General features: G+C 44.0%; 1 protein-coding gene and 1 long non-coding RNA gene across 2 annotated transcripts in view; one reads left to right on the forward strand and one right to left on the reverse strand.

The window, feature by feature from the left end:
• Positions 1-6,483, forward strand: part of LOC115023566 (uncharacterized) — a 9,910-nt gene extending 3,427 nt beyond the window's left edge. Inside the window, exon 4 of the long non-coding RNA XR_003834018.1 lies at positions 6,464-6,483. This is a non-coding gene — a long non-coding RNA (uncharacterized LOC115023566). The remainder of the gene's footprint in view (positions 1-6,463) is intronic.
• Positions 1,778-17,172, reverse strand: LOC115023537 (serine/threonine-protein kinase DCLK2-like). Its single transcript, XM_029454583.1, has 16 exons — positions 16,964-17,172; positions 15,375-16,438; positions 12,396-12,847; positions 8,405-8,531; positions 7,983-8,114; positions 7,797-7,885; positions 7,564-7,636; positions 7,366-7,471; positions 7,053-7,110; positions 6,733-6,852; positions 6,502-6,648; positions 6,281-6,414; positions 6,092-6,169; positions 5,920-6,016; positions 5,725-5,805; positions 1,778-5,628 (listed from the first exon to the last, which is right to left on the reverse strand). Exons 2-16 carry the CDS (start codon positions 15,808-15,810, stop codon positions 5,503-5,505), a joined length of 2,256 nt encoding a protein of 751 aa, XP_029310443.1. The 5' UTR covers positions 15,811-16,438; positions 16,964-17,172; the 3' UTR covers positions 1,778-5,502.
• Between the last annotated feature and the right edge of the window lie 2,406 nt (positions 17,173-19,578).

The following is a 19,578-nucleotide window of genomic DNA, read 5'->3' on the forward strand; positions in this document are numbered from 1 at the left end:
ACGTGTCTTTAAGGAGCGTCTAAAACAGAATCAGCTGATCTCCTGCTCCAGCTTCTCCTGAAGCTCTTTGACTCGCCTCACTGAGTGGGGACAGTGAGGGGGTGTTGATGCTGGAGGAGAGTGTAGACTCACTGAGTGGGGACAGTGAGGGGGTGTTGATGCTGGAGGAGAGTGTAGATTCACTGAGTGGGGACAGTGAGGGGGTGTTGATGCTGGAGGAGAGTGTAGACTCACTGAGTGGGGACAGTGAGGGGTAGTTGTGTAGAAACTGGTTGTGGTCCTCTGTGTGTGCGAGCTGCTTCAGATCAGCGTCTTTCCTCTTCAGCTCAGTGATCTCCTGCTCCAGCTTCTCCTGAAGCTCTTTGACTCGACTCACTTCACTTTCCTGCTGCGATCTGAGCTGCTGCTTCACATCAGAGCTTCTTTTCTGCATGAGACGGATCAGCTGAGTGAACATCTTCTCACTGTCCTCCACTGCTCTGTCAGCAGAGCGATTGATGACCTCCACCTTCTGCTGAAGCAGCTTCACATCTTTCTCTCCGTCCTGGATTCTCTGCTGGATGTTTAGTCGACTCCCCTCGAGCTCTCTCTGCCTCTCAGTCCTTTCTGCTGCAGCTGAGACTGTGTCGTGGCCTTTATGTTCGTCCACAGAGCAGAGATAACAGATACACTGCTGATCAGTACGGCAGAACATCTTCATCACCTCATCGTGACGAGAGCACATGTTCTCCTGGAGCTTCTGGGAGGGTTCCACCAGCTTGTGTTTCTTTAATGGAGCCACATCATAATGAGGCTGGAGGTGTTTCTCACAGTAAGAGGCCACACACTGCACACAGGACTTGAAGGCTTTCAGTTTTCTCCCAGTGCAGACATCACATCCCACATCTTCAGGTCCAGCATAGCAGTGATCAGCAGGAGCAGCTTGGAGTCCAGTCTTCTTCAGCTCCTCCACTACAGCTGCTAACATGGTGCTTCTTCAGCAGGACAGGCCTCGGTGTGAAGGTCTGCCTGCACTGAGGGCAGCTGTGGCTTCTCTTCTCGTCCTCTCCATCCCAGAAGCTTTGAATACAGTTCTTGCAGTAGCTGTGTCCACAGGGAGTCGTCACCGGATCCTTCAGGAGATCCAGACGGATGGAACAACAGAACGCAGACAAACCTTCTTTTCTTACACGGGGAACCTGACACTGTTGGGGGGGAAAAGGAGTTCGCTTGAATTCTAGAAGAAAACATTTTCTCACCTCCAGAGAGAAGTCTCGACGAATGGATCTGAAAACATCCGTTTACAAAGTCTTTCCTTCAACAGACTTAAAACTCAGATAACATAAGAGATGAAGAAGATGATGAAGATGATGTGGAATCTGTAATTGACAGTAAACGGTTAAATGTTATCTGCAGTGTTTGTGGACGCAGCTGTTCGGCTGTGACGTCGTCGTGTGGATCCTTTTTAGAAACACATTCACAAACAGTCGACTCGGCACGTTAACTTGATGCCACTGCATCAGTTTTTATTGTCACAGTTGCATCGTTTCTCCCCCTGACCCCAACAAACATACACGTTTCATATCGACACACATCACATTACAGATCATCGTTAGCATTGGAACATGTCTACACATGTCCTCAAAGGTTCTCCATCTCCTTCCACTTCAACCCACGACTAGTTTTCCTAAACTCTCGCAGAAAGAAACACTTTCATTTAGACTTTTTAGTACTTTGCTTCATTTTCCAGGGAATACTTGGAGAAAGTACGAGCTGTGGAGAAAGCGGCACACGTTCTGAATTAAACCTTTAATATATTTGATCGGATTGAGAATCGCTTTAGGAAAACCAGCCTGGTTCAGAATCCTAACTACTGGACTTAATTAAAAAGAAATCAGTTCTCGTCTAAAATGAGGCATGATGTGAAATGATCACACACACATTGTGCATTTGATAAACACACACACACACACACTCAAAGGGCCAATAACGACAGCCACACTGGGTCAAAAACACTCTGAAATCCCTGATTCCTTCAGGTCTTTGAACACAACAGTGGAACCAGATGGATTGTCTCTGAAAAGGATTCTTTAACTCCACCCGCCTGTGAATTAAAGCTGCATTCAAGTCCCAATGAAGTTTGAGGGAATTGGAAGTATTTTAAATAGCTTCGACAGCCTGGTACGACTGTAAACGGCGTTCACGAGGGCTTAAACGTACAAACGGCACGGTTGTTCTCAGCGCTCATATCTTCAGGGCTTGTTGTAAACTGTCAGACGTCAAAGTAACGCAAAGGTCATAGAAACGACTTCAGCTGCGCGTTGACCCAGGAGTGGCAGCGCCGCCAACACGAGGCTCCTTTTGGTTTAAAGCAAAGAGAACAGAATTAAGACTACTGGGTTCACAGCAGGAGAAGCCGAGCCGCTGATTAACGAGCCTTTAGCGTTGGCACAGACGCCTTCAGGATCCTCCCTTTAACGTAGTAATCGGAAATACTCACACAAAGCCAAAATTAATTATGAGTTCTGTGTTTTGGAAAGATTCGATTAAATTAGAAAAACTGTATAAAGTAAGAAATCGTAACGAGTGAACGGGGACGCCCCGGCTCTCACATGGCGTGTCCATATAAACCCTGTGTGGGTAACACGTCTTTAAACGCATTCAGCGGTGACTTCCTGGATCACGTTTCATTGTCTCATCTGTAACAACTTCTGAACGCTCTCAAAACTCTTAATCAGCGGCTCCGGCCGAAAGGTCAAGGCCATGGAAAGGTCGTGCTAAGTTCAAAGGTCACGGTGAGGTCATAACACTGCATCCAGTCAACGCGTTAAACGACATTTAAATTCAAGTTAAAAAAAAGGAAAGAAAAGTGATTCCCTTTCCTTTTGATGCACACACACACACACACACTTTCCACATGATTAAAACATTACGCTGTGGAAATACTCACACACTTATTTACACACACACACACACACACACACTCAGTGATTCTTATAACCAGTAACACCAACAGACAGCATGACGGATGTGGATGGAGCGACATGAGTGACGGATGACCCGCTAACGTCACTTATCACAGACACACGACCATATAAGGAAAGAGATCCATCCCATAATGACCAGTCCTTCGTTGCTGGGCAACAGTTGCTACCGGATCGACTCTAAGGTAAGAACTCTTTCGTTACAGTTCGTCAGCGTCCCTCAGAAACCTTGTTGTTTGACTTTAACGTATTCTTGATGAGTCCATGTTTTAAATGATTCAGTTTATTGTCTTTAAGACAAAGAAAAGCAGCAAATTGTGACTTTTGTAAAATCTTGATCTGAACTGAACGGAAGCTGTAAATGTAATCGAGTAAACGTTAAATATTTCTCTCTGAGATGTCGTTGAAGTATAAAGTTCATTTAAACTTCGGCTCTTTTGGGTGAAAACAAGGTTTTTTCGGGGCGCTGACGCGTCCGGTCTGTGACGACGTTGTTTCTTTTCATCGTATTTATTTTTTCAGAAACTGCTACAGTTTCCCTACTTCACCACGGACTCACAGACACACACCAACACACACATATTTACATTATGTACAACATGTTGTGTCCTCCGCTGACTGCAGGCGGGAGGAGAGGCCTGTGGACTGGAGCGTGCCCTTTGACCTCAGAGATACTGCAGGTAGGAACCTTAGAAAGGTCTGTGAAGTTATTAAAACGCAGGTTTAGAAGTTACTCAGTTAGTTAGAGTTACAGTACGAGGGACGGGGGACGAGGGACGGGGGAGTCTATGGAGACGTTTCTTTACTAAATGAGTTCCACCATAAACAAAGTGGATATCGGGCTGTACAAACGAAATGTTGTTTCATGAGGAGTTACATGTTTGACTCAACAACAGCACAACGTGTCCATTGTATCCACAGTAACGTGGTGATTAGTTTGAGAGATGCTGCTTCAGTCTTTAGGAGAACGTGATCGATGTTCTCATCTAACCTTTTGAAAGAAGGCATATTTCCCAAAATGTCAAACGATCCCTTTAAACCAATTCTGCCCACATCAGTGAAAACAATGAGCCTTATCCACGGCACACGGCCGAGTGTTGGGGTCTGAACCCCGTGGGAGGTCGGGGCTGAGGTTTAGGATATTAAGGAGTTCATCAGCAGCGTAAACAGGCACAGTACTCGTATCTCCTCGGGTTGGTGGGCACCAAGTAGAAGAAAGGAGAAACGTCCTTCAGGTTAGCGAAAGGAGCGCTGGAGGGTCAAGGCAGGATAAATGGGACGTTTCCCAGAATAAATGGAAGACTTCCTGGTCACCAAGCGGCACGGACTACTGAGGAAATAATCCCTGAACCAGAGGGAACGTTTGTTAATGAATCAGCTGTTTATGAAAGGGGCTTGAGGCTGAGTGTCAGGTGAGGGCCATTTTCAGGAAATGGGTCCAGTCCCATGAGACACTGATGAAACGGGATGTGTCCACTCGCACCTTCGTAGTGTCCCAGTGTTGATGTGGTGCGTGTGCTTCACTAACGGCGACTTCATTAGTGTCCAGCTGAAACAAGAGGATGCAGCTCAAAGAAATACTTTCCAGTACAGCAGCAGACTTGTGACGGTCTTCAGGAGATTAACTGGACGAGTTTCCAGGAGATAAAGTGGAAATGGAGACTTTGATTTGATTTCCAGTTGAGCAAACGCCAGGTGTCCTAACGAGAGGTGAAGAATCCTGATGATAGGGGAACGTCGTTAGGAAACTCGTTGATGTAGAGTTGAAGCAACACTTGGTTGTTTTCCCGGTGATAAAAGAGTTCTAGACCAGAGGTGTGGGAACTTGTTGGGTTTCCAGTGGATGAAAGAGGACTGGTTCTAGACCAGACTCGAAGGAACTTGTTTGAGTTCCAATAACTTAAATGGGATACATTCTAGACCAGAGATGGGGACTTCTTTGGTTTCCAGAAGATAAAATATGACATGTTCTAAACCAGAGCTGAAGGTACTTCATGCTTTGAACAGGATATAAAAGGTTTGATCAAAGGGGACGAATGCTACACTGAGGAGGTGAGGAAGCAGACGGCACGAGTTCTACACCAGATTTGTGGGAACTTGTTAGATTTTTAGTGGATGAAACGGGTAAGGTCCGAGGCTATAGATGAGGGAACTGGTTTGGCTTCCAGTAGAAGCAACTGGACACTTCTGGACCAACAGTGAAGCAAGTAGATTAAACTGTGAATATTGACCGGCGCTGAGGGACCTTGCTCAGTTTTCAGTCGATGTGTTCTTGACCAACAATGAGGATACTTGTTTGGTTACAAGAAACAGGGAGTTGCTCTGGTTCAGATTTAAGATGACTCATTGGGTTTCACACAGGTGTAAACCGGTCCTATCCTAGACCAGATTGGGGTGGACTTGTTTGGTTTCCATATAAATAACTGAAGGTGAAGAAACGGGACCAGATTAGTTGGGAGTCCTCTGGTTTGAGTTGGACCAGAAGTAGAAGTTTTGCGTAGATCAAACGAGCAGCGTTGTGGTTTCCAGTCGATGGTTTTTAGACCAGAGGTGAAGGAACTTGTTTGGTTTCCAGTATTGGAGACTCCGGCTCTGGCTCCAGGGCGTCTCCACTGGTCTGTTCTTCAGTGCTGCTCACAGTGTTGGAGTCTGCGGGAGCCTCATCCTAAACACACACATCAGTAACACGTGTTATTAGTGTGTGTGTGTGTGTGGTGTGTGTGTGTGTGTGTGTGTGTGCTGTGTGTGCGTGCGCTCTTACCGTCACCCAGGGGTGCAGCAGGACTTCATCCGCGGTGAAACGAGTGTCAACGTTCACCTGCAGCATCTGACTAATCAGCATCTGAGGAACAGGTCATGTGACTGTGATTTTAATCTTGTAAATTCTTTTATAATTATAAATATAAGTGGCTCAGAGACGCTCTGATTGCCACAGACAGCTTCACTGAGGGAGTACCTTGGCCGGGAGGCTGATGGTGTCCCAGTCCGGAGATGGAAACTCCAGCTTCCCTCGAAGGATCTGATCAAACAACTCCTCCTGCACGTTGTTCTCACTGAGCAGAGGAAGGACGTGTTAACTGCAGCTCAACGACGCAGACTTCATCAGAAACAATAGAAACAACACTGACCTTCTGAAGGGAGGGAATCCACACAGCAGGATGTAGGTGATCACCCCCGCCGCCCAGATGTCCACCTTCAGCCCATAACTACACACACACACACACACACACACACACACACACACACACACGTGTTATTAGTGCAAGTTACCAACATTTCTTCCCACTCCTCTTCCTCTTCTTCTTCTTCTTGCTCACCCGGTCTCAGCGATGATCTCGGGGGCCACGTAGGTCGGCGTGCCACACACGGTGTACAGTGGTCCCTCCACCACCGTCGCCAAACCAAAGTCACCCAGCTTCAGTGACTTGGTGCCATCTGGGTACTCACACACCTGCGGGACACACACACACACACTGAAGCTGACCAACATAACAGAGGAGGTGTGTGTGTGTGTGTGTGTGTGTGTGTGTGTGTGTACCAGCAGGTTCTCTGGTTTGATGTCTCTGTGGACGATGTTCATCCGGTGCAGGTACTTGACGGCCCCGGCGAGGTTGAACACCATGGCGCTGGAGTCGCGCTCGCTGTACTTTGTGGAGGAGGTGATGGCGTCGAACAGGTCGCCGCCCTGAGAGAAGCACAAAGAGTAATTAAGGAGAAGCAGGAGAAGGAGAAGGAGAAGAAGAAGAAGAAGGAGAAGAAGGAGCAGCACCTTGACGAGCTCCATGACCAGGAACAGCTGACTCGGCGTTTCATCCACCTCGATTAACTCGATGATGCTGGGATGACGAACCCTCCGCAGCACCGCCACTTCATTTTCTATCAGGTGCTCCTGTTCACACACACACACACACACACACACATTTACAGAGGAGGAGGTGACTTTGGACTTCATGGTGACGTGCAGCCTCGTGTTTTTCTTCTTGTTGTTTCTATAATGTGATTTATTATTTGAAGGTTGAGATAATTGTTGTGATTAATCTTTTAGTTATTACTGTTGGATTAATTCAGTCAGCTGATCCTCAGTGTTACCTTCCCGCAGCAGCGAGCTTTATCGATGATCTTCAGAGCGTACTCCTGACCCGTCGACCTGTCAATCAAAACACCACACTTTCACAATGTTGACAACATTTGAGTAACTCGGTATTAATTCATCTTTTATGTGTGTCTTGTTGTAATAACTGTAAACAACACACAAACATCGTACTGACTTTTCTTTCATGGGAAATTTAAATTCAGTTGTATGTTCATAAAAACATCGACTTAAATAACTTGCAGTTACATTACAGCGAAGTTCTTCTTCATCGCGTGAACGTGTTTCTTCCTAATTGTTGCTGCTGCTCACCTCTCCACGCACTGTTTCACCACCGCAAAGTTTCCGTCTCCGATCACTTTACCGACCTCGTACTTCTCGTTGATGATGGAGGAAGAAACGGAGCGATTACCGTTCACTGTGAGGACGAGACGGGACGCTTTAGTGCTCAGTGTTGACGTTCATGTTTCAGACACACACACACACACACACACACACACACACACACACCTTCGACAGTGGTGTCCTCTGGCTGCTCTGCTTCTCCGTTCACATCTGTGGAGGAAGCACGATGAGGAGAAACCTAGAGAGGAAGATTTAGTTCTTTAAATAAGTTTGTATTTATTCCACATTAATCTACAATAAAAAACGTTTTAAAAAGTTAAATGTAGAAGTGTTTACGAGCTTGGAAATCAAAAAAATATATATTTGGTTACTGCGAACACCAATAATGAATAATTTACCTTGAGGCTGCGCCGTGTCCCGGGGCTGGTGGGGGAGGGGCTGGACCTGCACGACTTCCCAGCTGACTGCGACCCTGAGGCCTCATTGGCTACACACAACAGAAAGGAGCCATCTGATTGGTTAGAATAATCTGGTAATAATATCTAAAGGAGCATTTGAGGGTGAAGTCGAGCGGCGGTTCACACCTGAGCCTGGAGACTTGGCTCTGGGAAGGACTTTGGGCGAAGTCCTGGAGCAGGAGAAGCTGGAGCCGCTGGGAGCCTTGGGAGTTGTAGTTTTTGGAGGGACGGCAGGGCGAGATCCCTTGACTTTGCACTCTGGAGAGAGAGAGGGGGTGGGGGTTATTTTATGATTTAGTTATTTACAAACTCGCTGCTGTCGTGCTGCCATGGATGTTTAAAGAGGATCATGGTTCATCTTCCCAGTACGAACACTTTCACAGCCGACATTTGAACCATCAGGTCTTAAATTCACGAATAGACAAAGTTGTTTTCTCGACTGCTCGTATACATTTCCTTTTCTGCCGGCTTCCTGCTGTAATAACGGATACATTTTTACTTTCTTTATCTAAAAAGAAAACATAAAAAAAGGTGTGTGTGTGTCTCACCGTTAACAAAAGCTGGTGTTTTGCTGCAGTGTGTGAGCACAAAGTCGTCCTGAGCGTAGCGAAACTTCTCCGGCCCGCACGCCATAAACACATCGTCTTCTCCGAAGAAATCCTGCAGACAGGTCAGCTACACACACACACACACGTACACACACTGATTAATAAAACCTCTCAGTAGCACGGTGTGTGTGTAAGCAGATGACAGCTGGACACACACACTGTGCGTCTAGAACTGTCTTGAGGATTAAATACAAACGGAACATCCAAATGTCCCAGAACTAAGCAGAAAAGAGAAAATGTGTGAACCACTGAACCTGTTGTTGTATGTCATCAGTCCTGTGTTGTATATGTAGTGAGGACAGAGACATGTGTAATGTCCCTGAAGGTAACGTTTCCTCTCTCTCTCCTGTCATGGTGTCATCAGATCCTGTGTTGTATATGTAGTGAGACAGAGACATGTGTAATGTTCCTGAAGGTAACGTTCCTCTCTCTCCTGTCATGGTGTCATCAGTCCTGTGTTTGTATATGGTAGTGAGACAGAGGACATGTGTCCCTGAAGGTAACGTTCCTCCTCCCCTCTCTCCCGTCATGTGGTGTCATCAGTCCTGTGTATGCTATATGTAGTGAGCACAGAGACATGTGTAATGTTCCTGAAGGTAACGTTTCCTCTCTCTCTGTCATGGTGTCATCAGTCCTGTGTTGTATATTGTAGTGAGACAGGAATGTGTCCCTGAAGGTAACGTTTCCTCTCTCCCGTCATGGTGTCATTCAGTCCTGTGTTGTATATGTAGTGAGACAGAGACATGTGTAATGTCCCTGACTGAGGTAACGTTTCCTCTCTCCCCCTGTCATGGTTGTCATCAGTCCTTGTTGTAATATGTAGTGAGACAGAGACAGTGTTCCCTGAAGGTAACGTTTCCTCTCTCTCCGTCATGGTGTCATCAGTCCTGTGTTGTATATGTAGTGAGACAGAGACATGTGTAATGTTCCTGTGAAGGTAACGTTTCCTCTCTCTCCCGTCATGGTTTGTCATCAGTCCTGTGTTGTATAGTGTAGTGTAGACAGACATGGTTAATAGAGACATGTGTAATGTTCCCTGAAGGTAACGTTTCCTCTCTCTCCTGTCATGGTGTCATCAGTCCTGTGTTGTATATGTAGTGAGACAGAGACATGTGTAATGTCCCTGAAGGTAACGTTTCCTCTCTCTCCTGTCATGGTGTCATCAGTCCTGTGTTGTATATGTAGTGAGACAGAGACATGTGTAATGTCCCTGAAGGTAACGTTTCCTCTCTCTCCTGTCATGGTGTCATCAGTCCTGTGTTGTATATGTAGTGAGACAGAGACATGTGTAATGTTCCTGAAGGTAACGTTTCCTCTCTCTCCTGTCATGGTGTCATCAGTCCTGTGTTGTATATGTAGTGAGACAGAGACATGTGTAATGTTCCTGAAGGTAACGTTTCCTCTCTCTCCTGTCATGGTGTCATCAGTCCTGTGTTGTATATGTAGTGAGACAGAGAAATGTGTAATGTCCCTGAAGGTAACGTTTCCTCTCTCTCCTGTCATGGTGTCATCAGTCCTGTGTTGTATATGTAGTGAGACAGAGACATGTGTAATGTTCCTGAAGGTAACGTTTCCTCTCTCTCCTGTCATGGTGTCATCAGTCCTGTGTTGTATATGTAGTGAGACAGAGACATGTGTAATGTCCCTGAAGGTAACGTTTCCTCTCTCTCCTGTCATGGTGTCATCAGTCCTGTGTTGTATATGTAGTGAGACAGAGACATGTGTAATGTCCCTGAAGGTAACGTTTCCTCTCTCTCCTGTCATGGTGTCATCAGTCCTGTGTTGTATATGTAGTGAGACAGAGACATGTGTAATGTTCCTGAAGGTAACGTTTCCTCTCTCCTGTCATGGTGTCATCAGTCCTGTGTTGTATATGTAGTGAGACAGAGAGATGTGTAATGTTCCTGAAGGTAACGTTTCCTCTCTCTCCTGTCATGGTGTCATCAGTCCTGTGTTGTATATGTAGTGAGACAGAGACATGTGTAATGTCCCTGAAGGTAACGTTTCCTCTCTCTCCTGTCATGGTGTCATCAGTCCTGTGTTGTATATGTAGTGAGACAGAGACATGTGTAATGTTCCTGAAGGTAACGTTTCCTCTCTCCTGTCATGGTGTCATCAGTCCTGTGTTGTATATGTAGTGAGACAGAGACATGTGTAATGTCCCTGAAGGTAACGTTTCCTCTCTCTCCTGTCATGGTGTCATCAGTCCTGTGTTGTATATGTAGTGAGACAGAGAAATGTGTACAAAAGTACAAAAGTACAAAATCTACCTCTGAGATGTAGTGGAGGAGAAGTATTAAGTAGAATGAAATGGAAATACTGTAGTGGAAGTACAGTACTTGAGTAAATGTTACTTTGCACCACCGGCAGTCTTAATGCTAAGCTAAGCTAACTGCCTGCAGCTTCATATTCAACAGACAGGAAGTAGGCTGTAGTGGTTTCTTTATTAGAGAGAGATAGTTGTACTACTAAAGGTTTTAATGAGCTGCTAATTACATTCACATGAAAGTGTTTCTTTGTGGGTTTTACACAATAACTTCACTTCTTCTTCCCTCTTGTCCTCGATTTCACCTCTCACTTCTCCCCTGGTTTACTTTTTCCTCAACGCCCCCGGAACTGGTGAGAGTGTGTGTGAGAGTGAGTGAGAAGCAAGGACGGGGTTGATACTGGATGGCTGGTTACCATGGTGACCACAATGTGTGTGTGTGTGCGTGCTTTCGTCCTTTCAGTTTGTGCAGCCATTTCAAGCAGCGGGACAGAAACCCCATCTCTCACACACACACACACACACACACACTCTGTTTCATTCAGACTGACTGAGTCTAAAAGCCGTCTTCAGACGGAGAATAAAAGCCCTCGTTATGATGCACTGCCTTCAAAATAAAAGCCTTAATTTAGAGTAAACCAATCAGTATTTCAGGGTTTTTTTACACGATTGACACTGAAATTTGTTTTAATTTTTTTACTCTTCAATACTAAATAGTTGATAAGATTACATATTCATGCATCGTTTCTTTTTAAAACACAATATACAAAAACAATAAAGCTCAAGAGTTATAATGTAAAGGAAGCTTTTATTTTGAAGGCAGTGTATGCTAACATTGCTTTCACTATCTCAAGGCTGATGAAGCAACATCTGAGCAAATGCAAACAGGATTAGTGTGTGTGTGTGTGTGTGAGTGTGTGTGTGTGTGTGTGTGTGAGAGAGAGAGAGAGAATCTGAACAACCTGAAATCAGTCACACCGACGCCCCAACAAGCGCTCCACTGTCATTGTGTCAAAGCCGACAGACTTATCTGTAACTTCAAAGAGTGTGTGTGTGTGTGTGTGTGTGTGTGTGTGTGTGTGTGTGTCTCTGTGTGTGATGTTTAAATCCACAATCCTTAACTTAATACGAGTTGCACAAAAGAGTCTACGAGAGGATCAGAGCGTATTCAGCATCAGAAACATTTATTTTTGCTGACTGTGGAAGTTCCCGGCTTTAAACGGAACGTTTCACTAAAAGTACAAAATATTGAGATTCAAACGAGACTCGATGTCTTCATGCAGAATCCTGATATTCTCACAATCACATTCTAATAGTGTTAAAAGTGCTTTACTTAGATTTTCGCTCAGCTTGTGTCTGACTCTACGAGCGGTTAAAATAACAAACAGCTGACAGTTTCTAAAGTTTCATCGCTGTCGGGTTGAGTGATCACGTGTTGGCTTTAACTTCTTAAAAAACTAAATCAATAAAAACTAAATACGGTTGGTTATTCCCAATGTGGCTGCAACTAAGGATTGCTTTCATTCATATTATTATTATTAATAATTGTTTGGTCTATAAAAATGTAAATGTAGTGAAAAATGGCGAGCACAATAATCCAAAATATAACGTATGATTGTTGACATTCTGTCAGAGCGTCAACAGGAAGAACCTTTCTCTCCTCACCTGTTTCCCATCCAGCGTGTACAGCCTCTTCACGGCCCCGGAGTCCAGCTTGATGGCCTCCGTGATGTCGGCCAGCACTTGACCGAAGGAGTGAGCCGTCTTCTTGTTCAGCAGGATCCTCACCGCCTTGCGAGGCTTCACGCCGCTGCGGATCACCGTCACCAGCTTGGGCTTGATGAAGTCTTTGCTCTCCCTGCTCTCGCGGCCCTCACGGCCCTCGCGGCCCTCACGGCCCTCACGGCTCTCGGGACGATCTCTGGTGGAGCTGGTGGTGGCGGCGGCGGCGGCGGCAGCGGCGGCGGCCACAGACACCCCCGTGGACGCCGTGGAGGGCCGACTGGAGCTCGCAGCTCCAGCTCCGGCGCCGGCTCCTGGCTTCCAGCTCTGGATGGAGATCTTGGCGTAGTCCACCTTGCGGTAAGGCTCGTTGGAGGCGCAGATGTAGCACTCGCCTGCGCAGAGAGAGCGGGTTATAAGTTATATTACTGCATATCCAGAAACAGACTCCAAACAGAAATCTTGAGTCTTTACACAAGTTTTAGTTTTCAAGCATCTAGAGATGGTGCGTTCAAGGACACCAAACAGAATCAATTAAAATGCAAGAAATTCACATTCTTTTAACAAATTAATCAAAAGGTCAAAAAATGTCATTTTTGTCTATTGAATTTAAAAACAAATGTTGGAGTGTCATTAAACACACCACCAAAGACTAATTGTATTACCATAAGGAAATAATACAAACTAAAAAAAGACGCAACCACAAAGGCAGGATGGGTTCTGATGTTCGCAGTAAATGTGCTCGTCGTTAACTTAACATCAAATATCCTGTAACTGTAATATTTAAATACACAGTTCTATCAGTTCTTTACACTTGGGTTTTTGGTTTTAAAAGGCAAAATAACACCATTTAAACGCACAGTATTATATACTATATTATATAATATCTCGCATGTGGACAAATCTTCATTTAACACTTCACCAAACATCCTAAATGCACAATAATGCTCGTTATTCTTTATCTTCTTCGAGTGATGTAGTTTTAATATATTAAAATGATAAATGTCTCCGGCGGGTTGCAGCCAATCACATGTACAGTAGCTGGCAGTCACGCTCCTGTTTTACCTTATATGGTCATAACGCCTCACCTTCTGTCTCTCTGTATCTGCCAGCAGAAGCTTTCCTCTTTTTTCCTCACACTAACTTGTCAGTCTCTGTAACCTTCAAACACACACCTCTCTCTCTCTCTTTATCTCTATTACATGTTCACACACACACACACACACTGTGCCAGGTTGTGTGTGTGTGTGTGTGTGTGTGTGTGTGTGTGTGTGTGTGTGTGTGTGTGTGACCTTGTCTCTCCATGGGCTGACTTTCACTTTGCTATGCAAACCAGCTGGACAGGACTGCTCTGGGTTTTTATTCCACTACCTGCCAAGTTAATCTCCAAAACATGGAGCACCGTCTGTGTCGACGTCGTTACTGATAAATGAAACGGATAAATCTGCGTTAAAAAAACTGCAGATTTCTTTCTAGATTAATCGTTTGGTGTATTAAATGTCAGAAAATAGTGAAGAACGTCCCAGTTTCTCTGAGTCGACGTCTTTAAATGTCTAGTTTTGTCCACAACCCAAAGATATTCACTTTAATGAGACAAAAAATAAAAGCAGATTTTTGCATGAAACATTACTTTAACGATTAATCGATTATCAGAACAGTTGGTGATTCGTTTTCTGTCGATCGGCAGACGAATCGACTAATTGCAGCAGCTCTACTTTAAAGTTTGATATTCAGCACGACAAACGTTAATCTGTGAACATTAGTTGTTTCCCCACTTTCCACCTCACGATCTGCTCTTAAGTTTATTAATTCCACGAAGCCCTTTAAGATGATGCATCCGTCCGTCAGTCCAGCGACCAGCTTCCTGCCTCTGACGCTCGTTAGTGGACATTACAGTCTCACATCAATATTAATGGTAAGTGCTGATACTCAGGATCAGGGTCGTTCTAAAGGACGTCTGATTGGATGCTGGAAGTCCCTGAAAGCTCAGCTCACAAAAAGGTGAAGTAAAAAAGTACCTTATGGTATTTGTATTGATCATATTTTTATTCTGCTGTTGCTACACAGAAATAAATAATTCAAGTGTTTGCCTGACGGACGGACAGAGAGGACGTTTAAGGAGGCGGATCCATAGATCGATGGAGGGAGTGACAGCGAGGCTGCACAATTACGACTTAGTGCTAGTTGACTATTAACTCCATTTATTCCTATGAGAGACACTGGGGGGTGCAGCTGGCAGTAAAGATGGGAAACATGAGGAAACGACAGTTTTAAGGTGATCCAAGTTTGTTTCCCTGTTCTGTGTTTCACTGGCTTTATTCAATGAAACAAAATGGTCCCGGAGCTCAGCTGGTGCCAACGAAGAGCTCAGAAATGGATCCGGCTTTTTACAGCTAATAGCAATCCATTAAATAATGCCAGAATTTAATTTGATCCTGAGTGGATTTTTACTCCTGTCTCATCCCACTCCCACCAAATACTCCCAGGCCCGTCCCGATCCTGTTTCCTGCGTTCAGAACTTCATATTTATGTTGAAAAACAGACATTTTGTTATTAGGGTACCCATCCCGCAAAATGCCTTTTTGTTTGTGACTCTTGATTAGAGCTGCAACGATCAGCTTTTCTGTTTATATCATATTAAAGTGAATATCTTTGGGCTGTGGAAACAAAACAAGACATTTTTCATCATCTTCTGATTTTATAGGCTCGAGCAAACAAAACCATCAATCAAATAATCTGCAGATTAATTTATAATGAAAATAATCCAGCAGTACCCTTGATGTAGCATCATATTTAGCGTACAGATAGAAGTATTGATCTTCTCATCTAACTGTCAGCAGGAAGGCTAAGAGGCACGCTTCCCACAATGTTGAACCTTTACTTTAAGTAGGAGGTGAACACGGCAGAGGAAAGTGCTCCTACCTTCCACCAGCTCGTCCATGCTGGTGATCTTCTTGCTGCCATCTATAGTATATATTGTGCGCACCCCTTGTGGTAGATGCAAGTTATCTGCCAGCGAGCGCGTTAGCTCCATCAGCAGAGCATCGTAGGAGCGGAACCGGTCACTGGAAACAGCGTACACCAGACCCTTGAAGTACCGGTCTCCGTTGCGATAGAACCGGACCTTTTTGGCCCGTTTCTCGGAGGTGAGCGTCTGCAGGGTTCGGGTCCTGTAGTAGCTGCAGTTGGCGCTGTGGGCGGGGCTTGGGACCAGGCTGCTCCCCCGGGAGCTGGGGCCGGACCCCCCGCCGCCTGCGCTGGCGGTGGAGTCATCTCGCTTGGTGCGGGTGGAGCGTCCTCTGCGAACCTTGTCGCGTTCGTCAAAGTGCTCCAGCTCGAGGGTCTTACTCAAAGACATGGTGAAAAAACCTTCTCAAAACGCTGTAATACCAGCGACGTTCAACATGCAGACTTCTACTGGTCCAGGTGACCTGATGAACCCGTGTGAAGACCAACAAAAGACTGTATTGTTTGGTAACCTGTATCTGGTTGTGGCTGTTGTTCCCTTAGTTTAACATAAGTTTCTGTAATACGAGTAAAAAAAGTCCCAGAATCCGTCTGGAGATCAGGTAGCACTGTTGTAAATCCAGTGGTATCCTACTCAAACTTTGTTTAATACTACGAACTGTCCTTTCTCCACTAGAAGAATCCTCAAATTCAGGTATTTCATTGATACTTAAATCCAGAGATTTTGATCGATAAGGTGGGGGTCTTGCTAAAGGCCGCCTCAACGATTCGATGGCTGTAGTTTGACACCATCCATATTAGTTGAACTGATATTCAGACATGAACGTGCCCCCGCAGTGACCTTCCTGCTGTCTCAATGAACCAGTGGTATCCTCAGTGAACTCTAAACCCAGAACATTGTGGTCCGTTGAGTCCTGCTTTACACCTGGCACGATGGTTTGTAGTTCTGCTAAGCCGATTGGATTTTGAGGTTTCTGTCCGACTCACACTCCAGTCATCCTCTCAACACCTCTCCATCACTGCCACAAAAAAAAGAGATGACAATCACATGGTTTACTGACAAGAAAGGTCTGATAGATGGGAACATTCAGCATTCAAATGTCTCTTCCTTTGCAGAAAGAGAGCCAGATTTATATTGGATTCAGTCATTTAAAACTGCAGAACACAGCCTTGCATTTAGGTGTAATTTTTACCATCAATGCATCTGCTTTCCATAGCTTGTGCATGCACATTATTAATGCATCTTAGTCGTAGCAAACATGCAGAAGAGGTTGTAAGTGAAATACAACCAAATTGCTTTAGTGAAATTAAATTTCCTGCAAGGCCAGAGTGGGAAATCCCCATCGATGTGCAGTCAAATTAAATGTACCTGCAGCCAGAAGCTAAATACAAGCTTGTGCATCACAGGATTATAAAACCTGTGAGCTATTTGTCTCTTTCTGTATCGGATAAACGAATTTACTTTATCCATCTATCCGCCCAAATACTGCTAAGCTGAGCTGACAGCGCCATTCACACACTAACACGGAGAGGGAGGCACCTACCAATAATGCCGTGAAACCGGTTTGTTGCTATGGAGGCTTTCTCCTCTTCCCCCCCGGTGTGGTGTCTGTTCCGGTAGATCCAGGCGGACTGCACCGCTACGACCGAGACGACCCAGTGCAAGCCAACCCGGGATTCAGGGATGCAGCGGGGGCGGGGGGGCTTGCTACACCGGCGGAGGACCGGGATGCACCGAGTCAAGCGGCGGACAGCAGCATGGCCGCTGCAGCAGAGGGAGGAGAGACCGGCTGAACACCCCCCTCCCTCCCCCCTCCGCGGCTCTACGTGATGACAGCGTCCCTCCCTCCCTCTCTCTTTGTCTCCCTCCCTCTCGCTCTTTCTGTCTTTTGTCTCGCTGAAATTCAAATTCAGTTATTTTGTCATGACTGCTGCGGCTAATCAAATCACTCATTATACAACCCTACAAACATACAATGACATTCAAATAATGTGAAAGAAATACACATAGCCTAGGCCTACATATAATAAAAACAAAATGTTACTTAGTTGAACATTGAAGGCTTAAAGGAAGTCGACATTTTACAGTTATTCGTTTTCTATTTGACAATATGCTAAGAATGAGTTATCTTCAGGAGACCGTTAGCTTAGCTTAGCATAACCAGAAGGGAAAACTAGTTACACTAGTTTGTATACTAATTAAAAAGGACATGCTGTGTTAATTGAGCTGAAGATGTGATACCTTTAGTCATAACAATAAAATTAATTAACTTGAAATACATTTTTACATTTGCTGAATGAATTGATGTTTTGACGGTTAGCTTAGTTTAGCATAACCCGGAGGAAACGGCTAACGTTAGCTTGCCCAGGAAACAGTCTATCTATAACTCCATAAAACTTCATTTTGACACTAGTTTTTGTACATTGTGTTAATATAAACATACTGTATACATTTCACCGAAAACATCCCCTTATTATTTGTATCTTGTATGATTTGAAGCTCCTACCTGTGTGTGTGTTATGGGCTTGTGTTAATGTTCAGTGCTACGTAATTACGTGCATGCGCGTGCGGCTCTTCCAACTGACAGAAAGGTGCGTTGCGGTTGGTGAAACTCCGTCTAACAAAAGTTTGTTAAAGTGGTAATTTGCGATTTAAACGTGATCCAATTGTCGAATCTAGTTGTATATAATATCAAATTAATTCTGCGGACACCCTGTTGAAATCTGAGATCGCTAAATATGTTTGTTTTTAATGATTTTCATCTTGGAGAATATGAGCTAACTAGAAGTTAGCCACCTAGCATAACGGTCTCCGTCCTCCTTCATTGTCGCGATTGTGTTTGTTTCCACCCGGAGAGCATCCGTCACTCACACACCACAGGTATGGAGATGTTTCCCTGCGTTTAAATGTTTACTTTGTTTAAGTGTTTATCTCTAAATCTTTAGGTTTATAGTTGATTCACACCAGTTAGCTGTATAGCTCGGGTCTAGCTGATGTGGTTGCTATGGTAACACTACAGCGGCGTCTGTCATTATTAGAGCATCTCTACATACTATCATTTTATATTCTATATACAAGTTTTATTTTCTGGTTATCAAATGGCATCTTATTGCTCACTGCCTAATTGTCTAATTTATAATTTTTCGTAATATTGTAACTTGATTATTCATGGTTATAATTATTTATATTACATAGCAAATTAGCTGTTATACTATATTGTTATTTGTAATTATTTATTGTAAAAAGCCTTTTTCAACTAACTAAAAGGTCAGCCATGTGTCACACACACACATTATTTTCAAATTATTCCTACACACTCTAACTTTTTCTATTCTCTGATTTTGAACTTGTGAATTCATCTCAAGAACTTAATCTATTATCACCATATCTATTATTACTGGAACTATCCGTACTCCACTGTAGTTATTTAGTTATTACTACCACTTCCACCACTACTACCAGCGGTTGTAATAACAGTTACAACATCAGTATTAATGATTTACGATTAAGAAACCAAAACTAATGAATAACTGATGATAAATTACTGTAATGGCTGAAGTTATAAATAATTCTCCTCCGTTAGTGATCTAAATATTTAATAAAGTTGTGGTGGGCGTGATTAAATGTTTGTTAAGATCTGTTGATGTCACTGCTTAGGTTACTATTGTCAGTTTTTACATTTTTTGGTTAAATATCAGTCATATTAGCTTAATGCAAAAAGATTTAGCAGATATACAGTATTGTAATGTGTTTATATGTCGACTCCTGAGAGAAATTGCAGTACAGAAATGCCAAATTAGGTTTGAAACTATTCAGTTCTCAGGGATCCGTAGATCAAGATTGTTTTAGTTTATCGAAATGACAATCAGACTTTTTAAACATCGAGATCAGTATTGGCCTCAAAAATCAACTTTCAGCACTGTGACACCAATATATGGAATAAATGGATAGTAATATACTTATTTGCTCTTTTGTCAACAGATGTTTATGCGTAAATATGAAGGACTAAGCTTATTCAATCTTAGGTTAGAATAAAGACTTTGAACAGGACAAGGAATAGCAAAGGTTCCCTGTGATTACTGATTAAAGAAACATATAACGTGTTAATTAGTGCGAAGATAACATTATCATCTTCACGGGACATCAACACCTATAGAA

This window comes from Cottoperca gobio, chromosome 18, assembly GCF_900634415.1.
Source record: "Cottoperca gobio chromosome 18, fCotGob3.1, whole genome shotgun sequence".
In the NCBI taxonomy this organism is placed as follows: domain Eukaryota; kingdom Metazoa; phylum Chordata; class Actinopteri; order Perciformes; family Bovichtidae; genus Cottoperca; species Cottoperca gobio.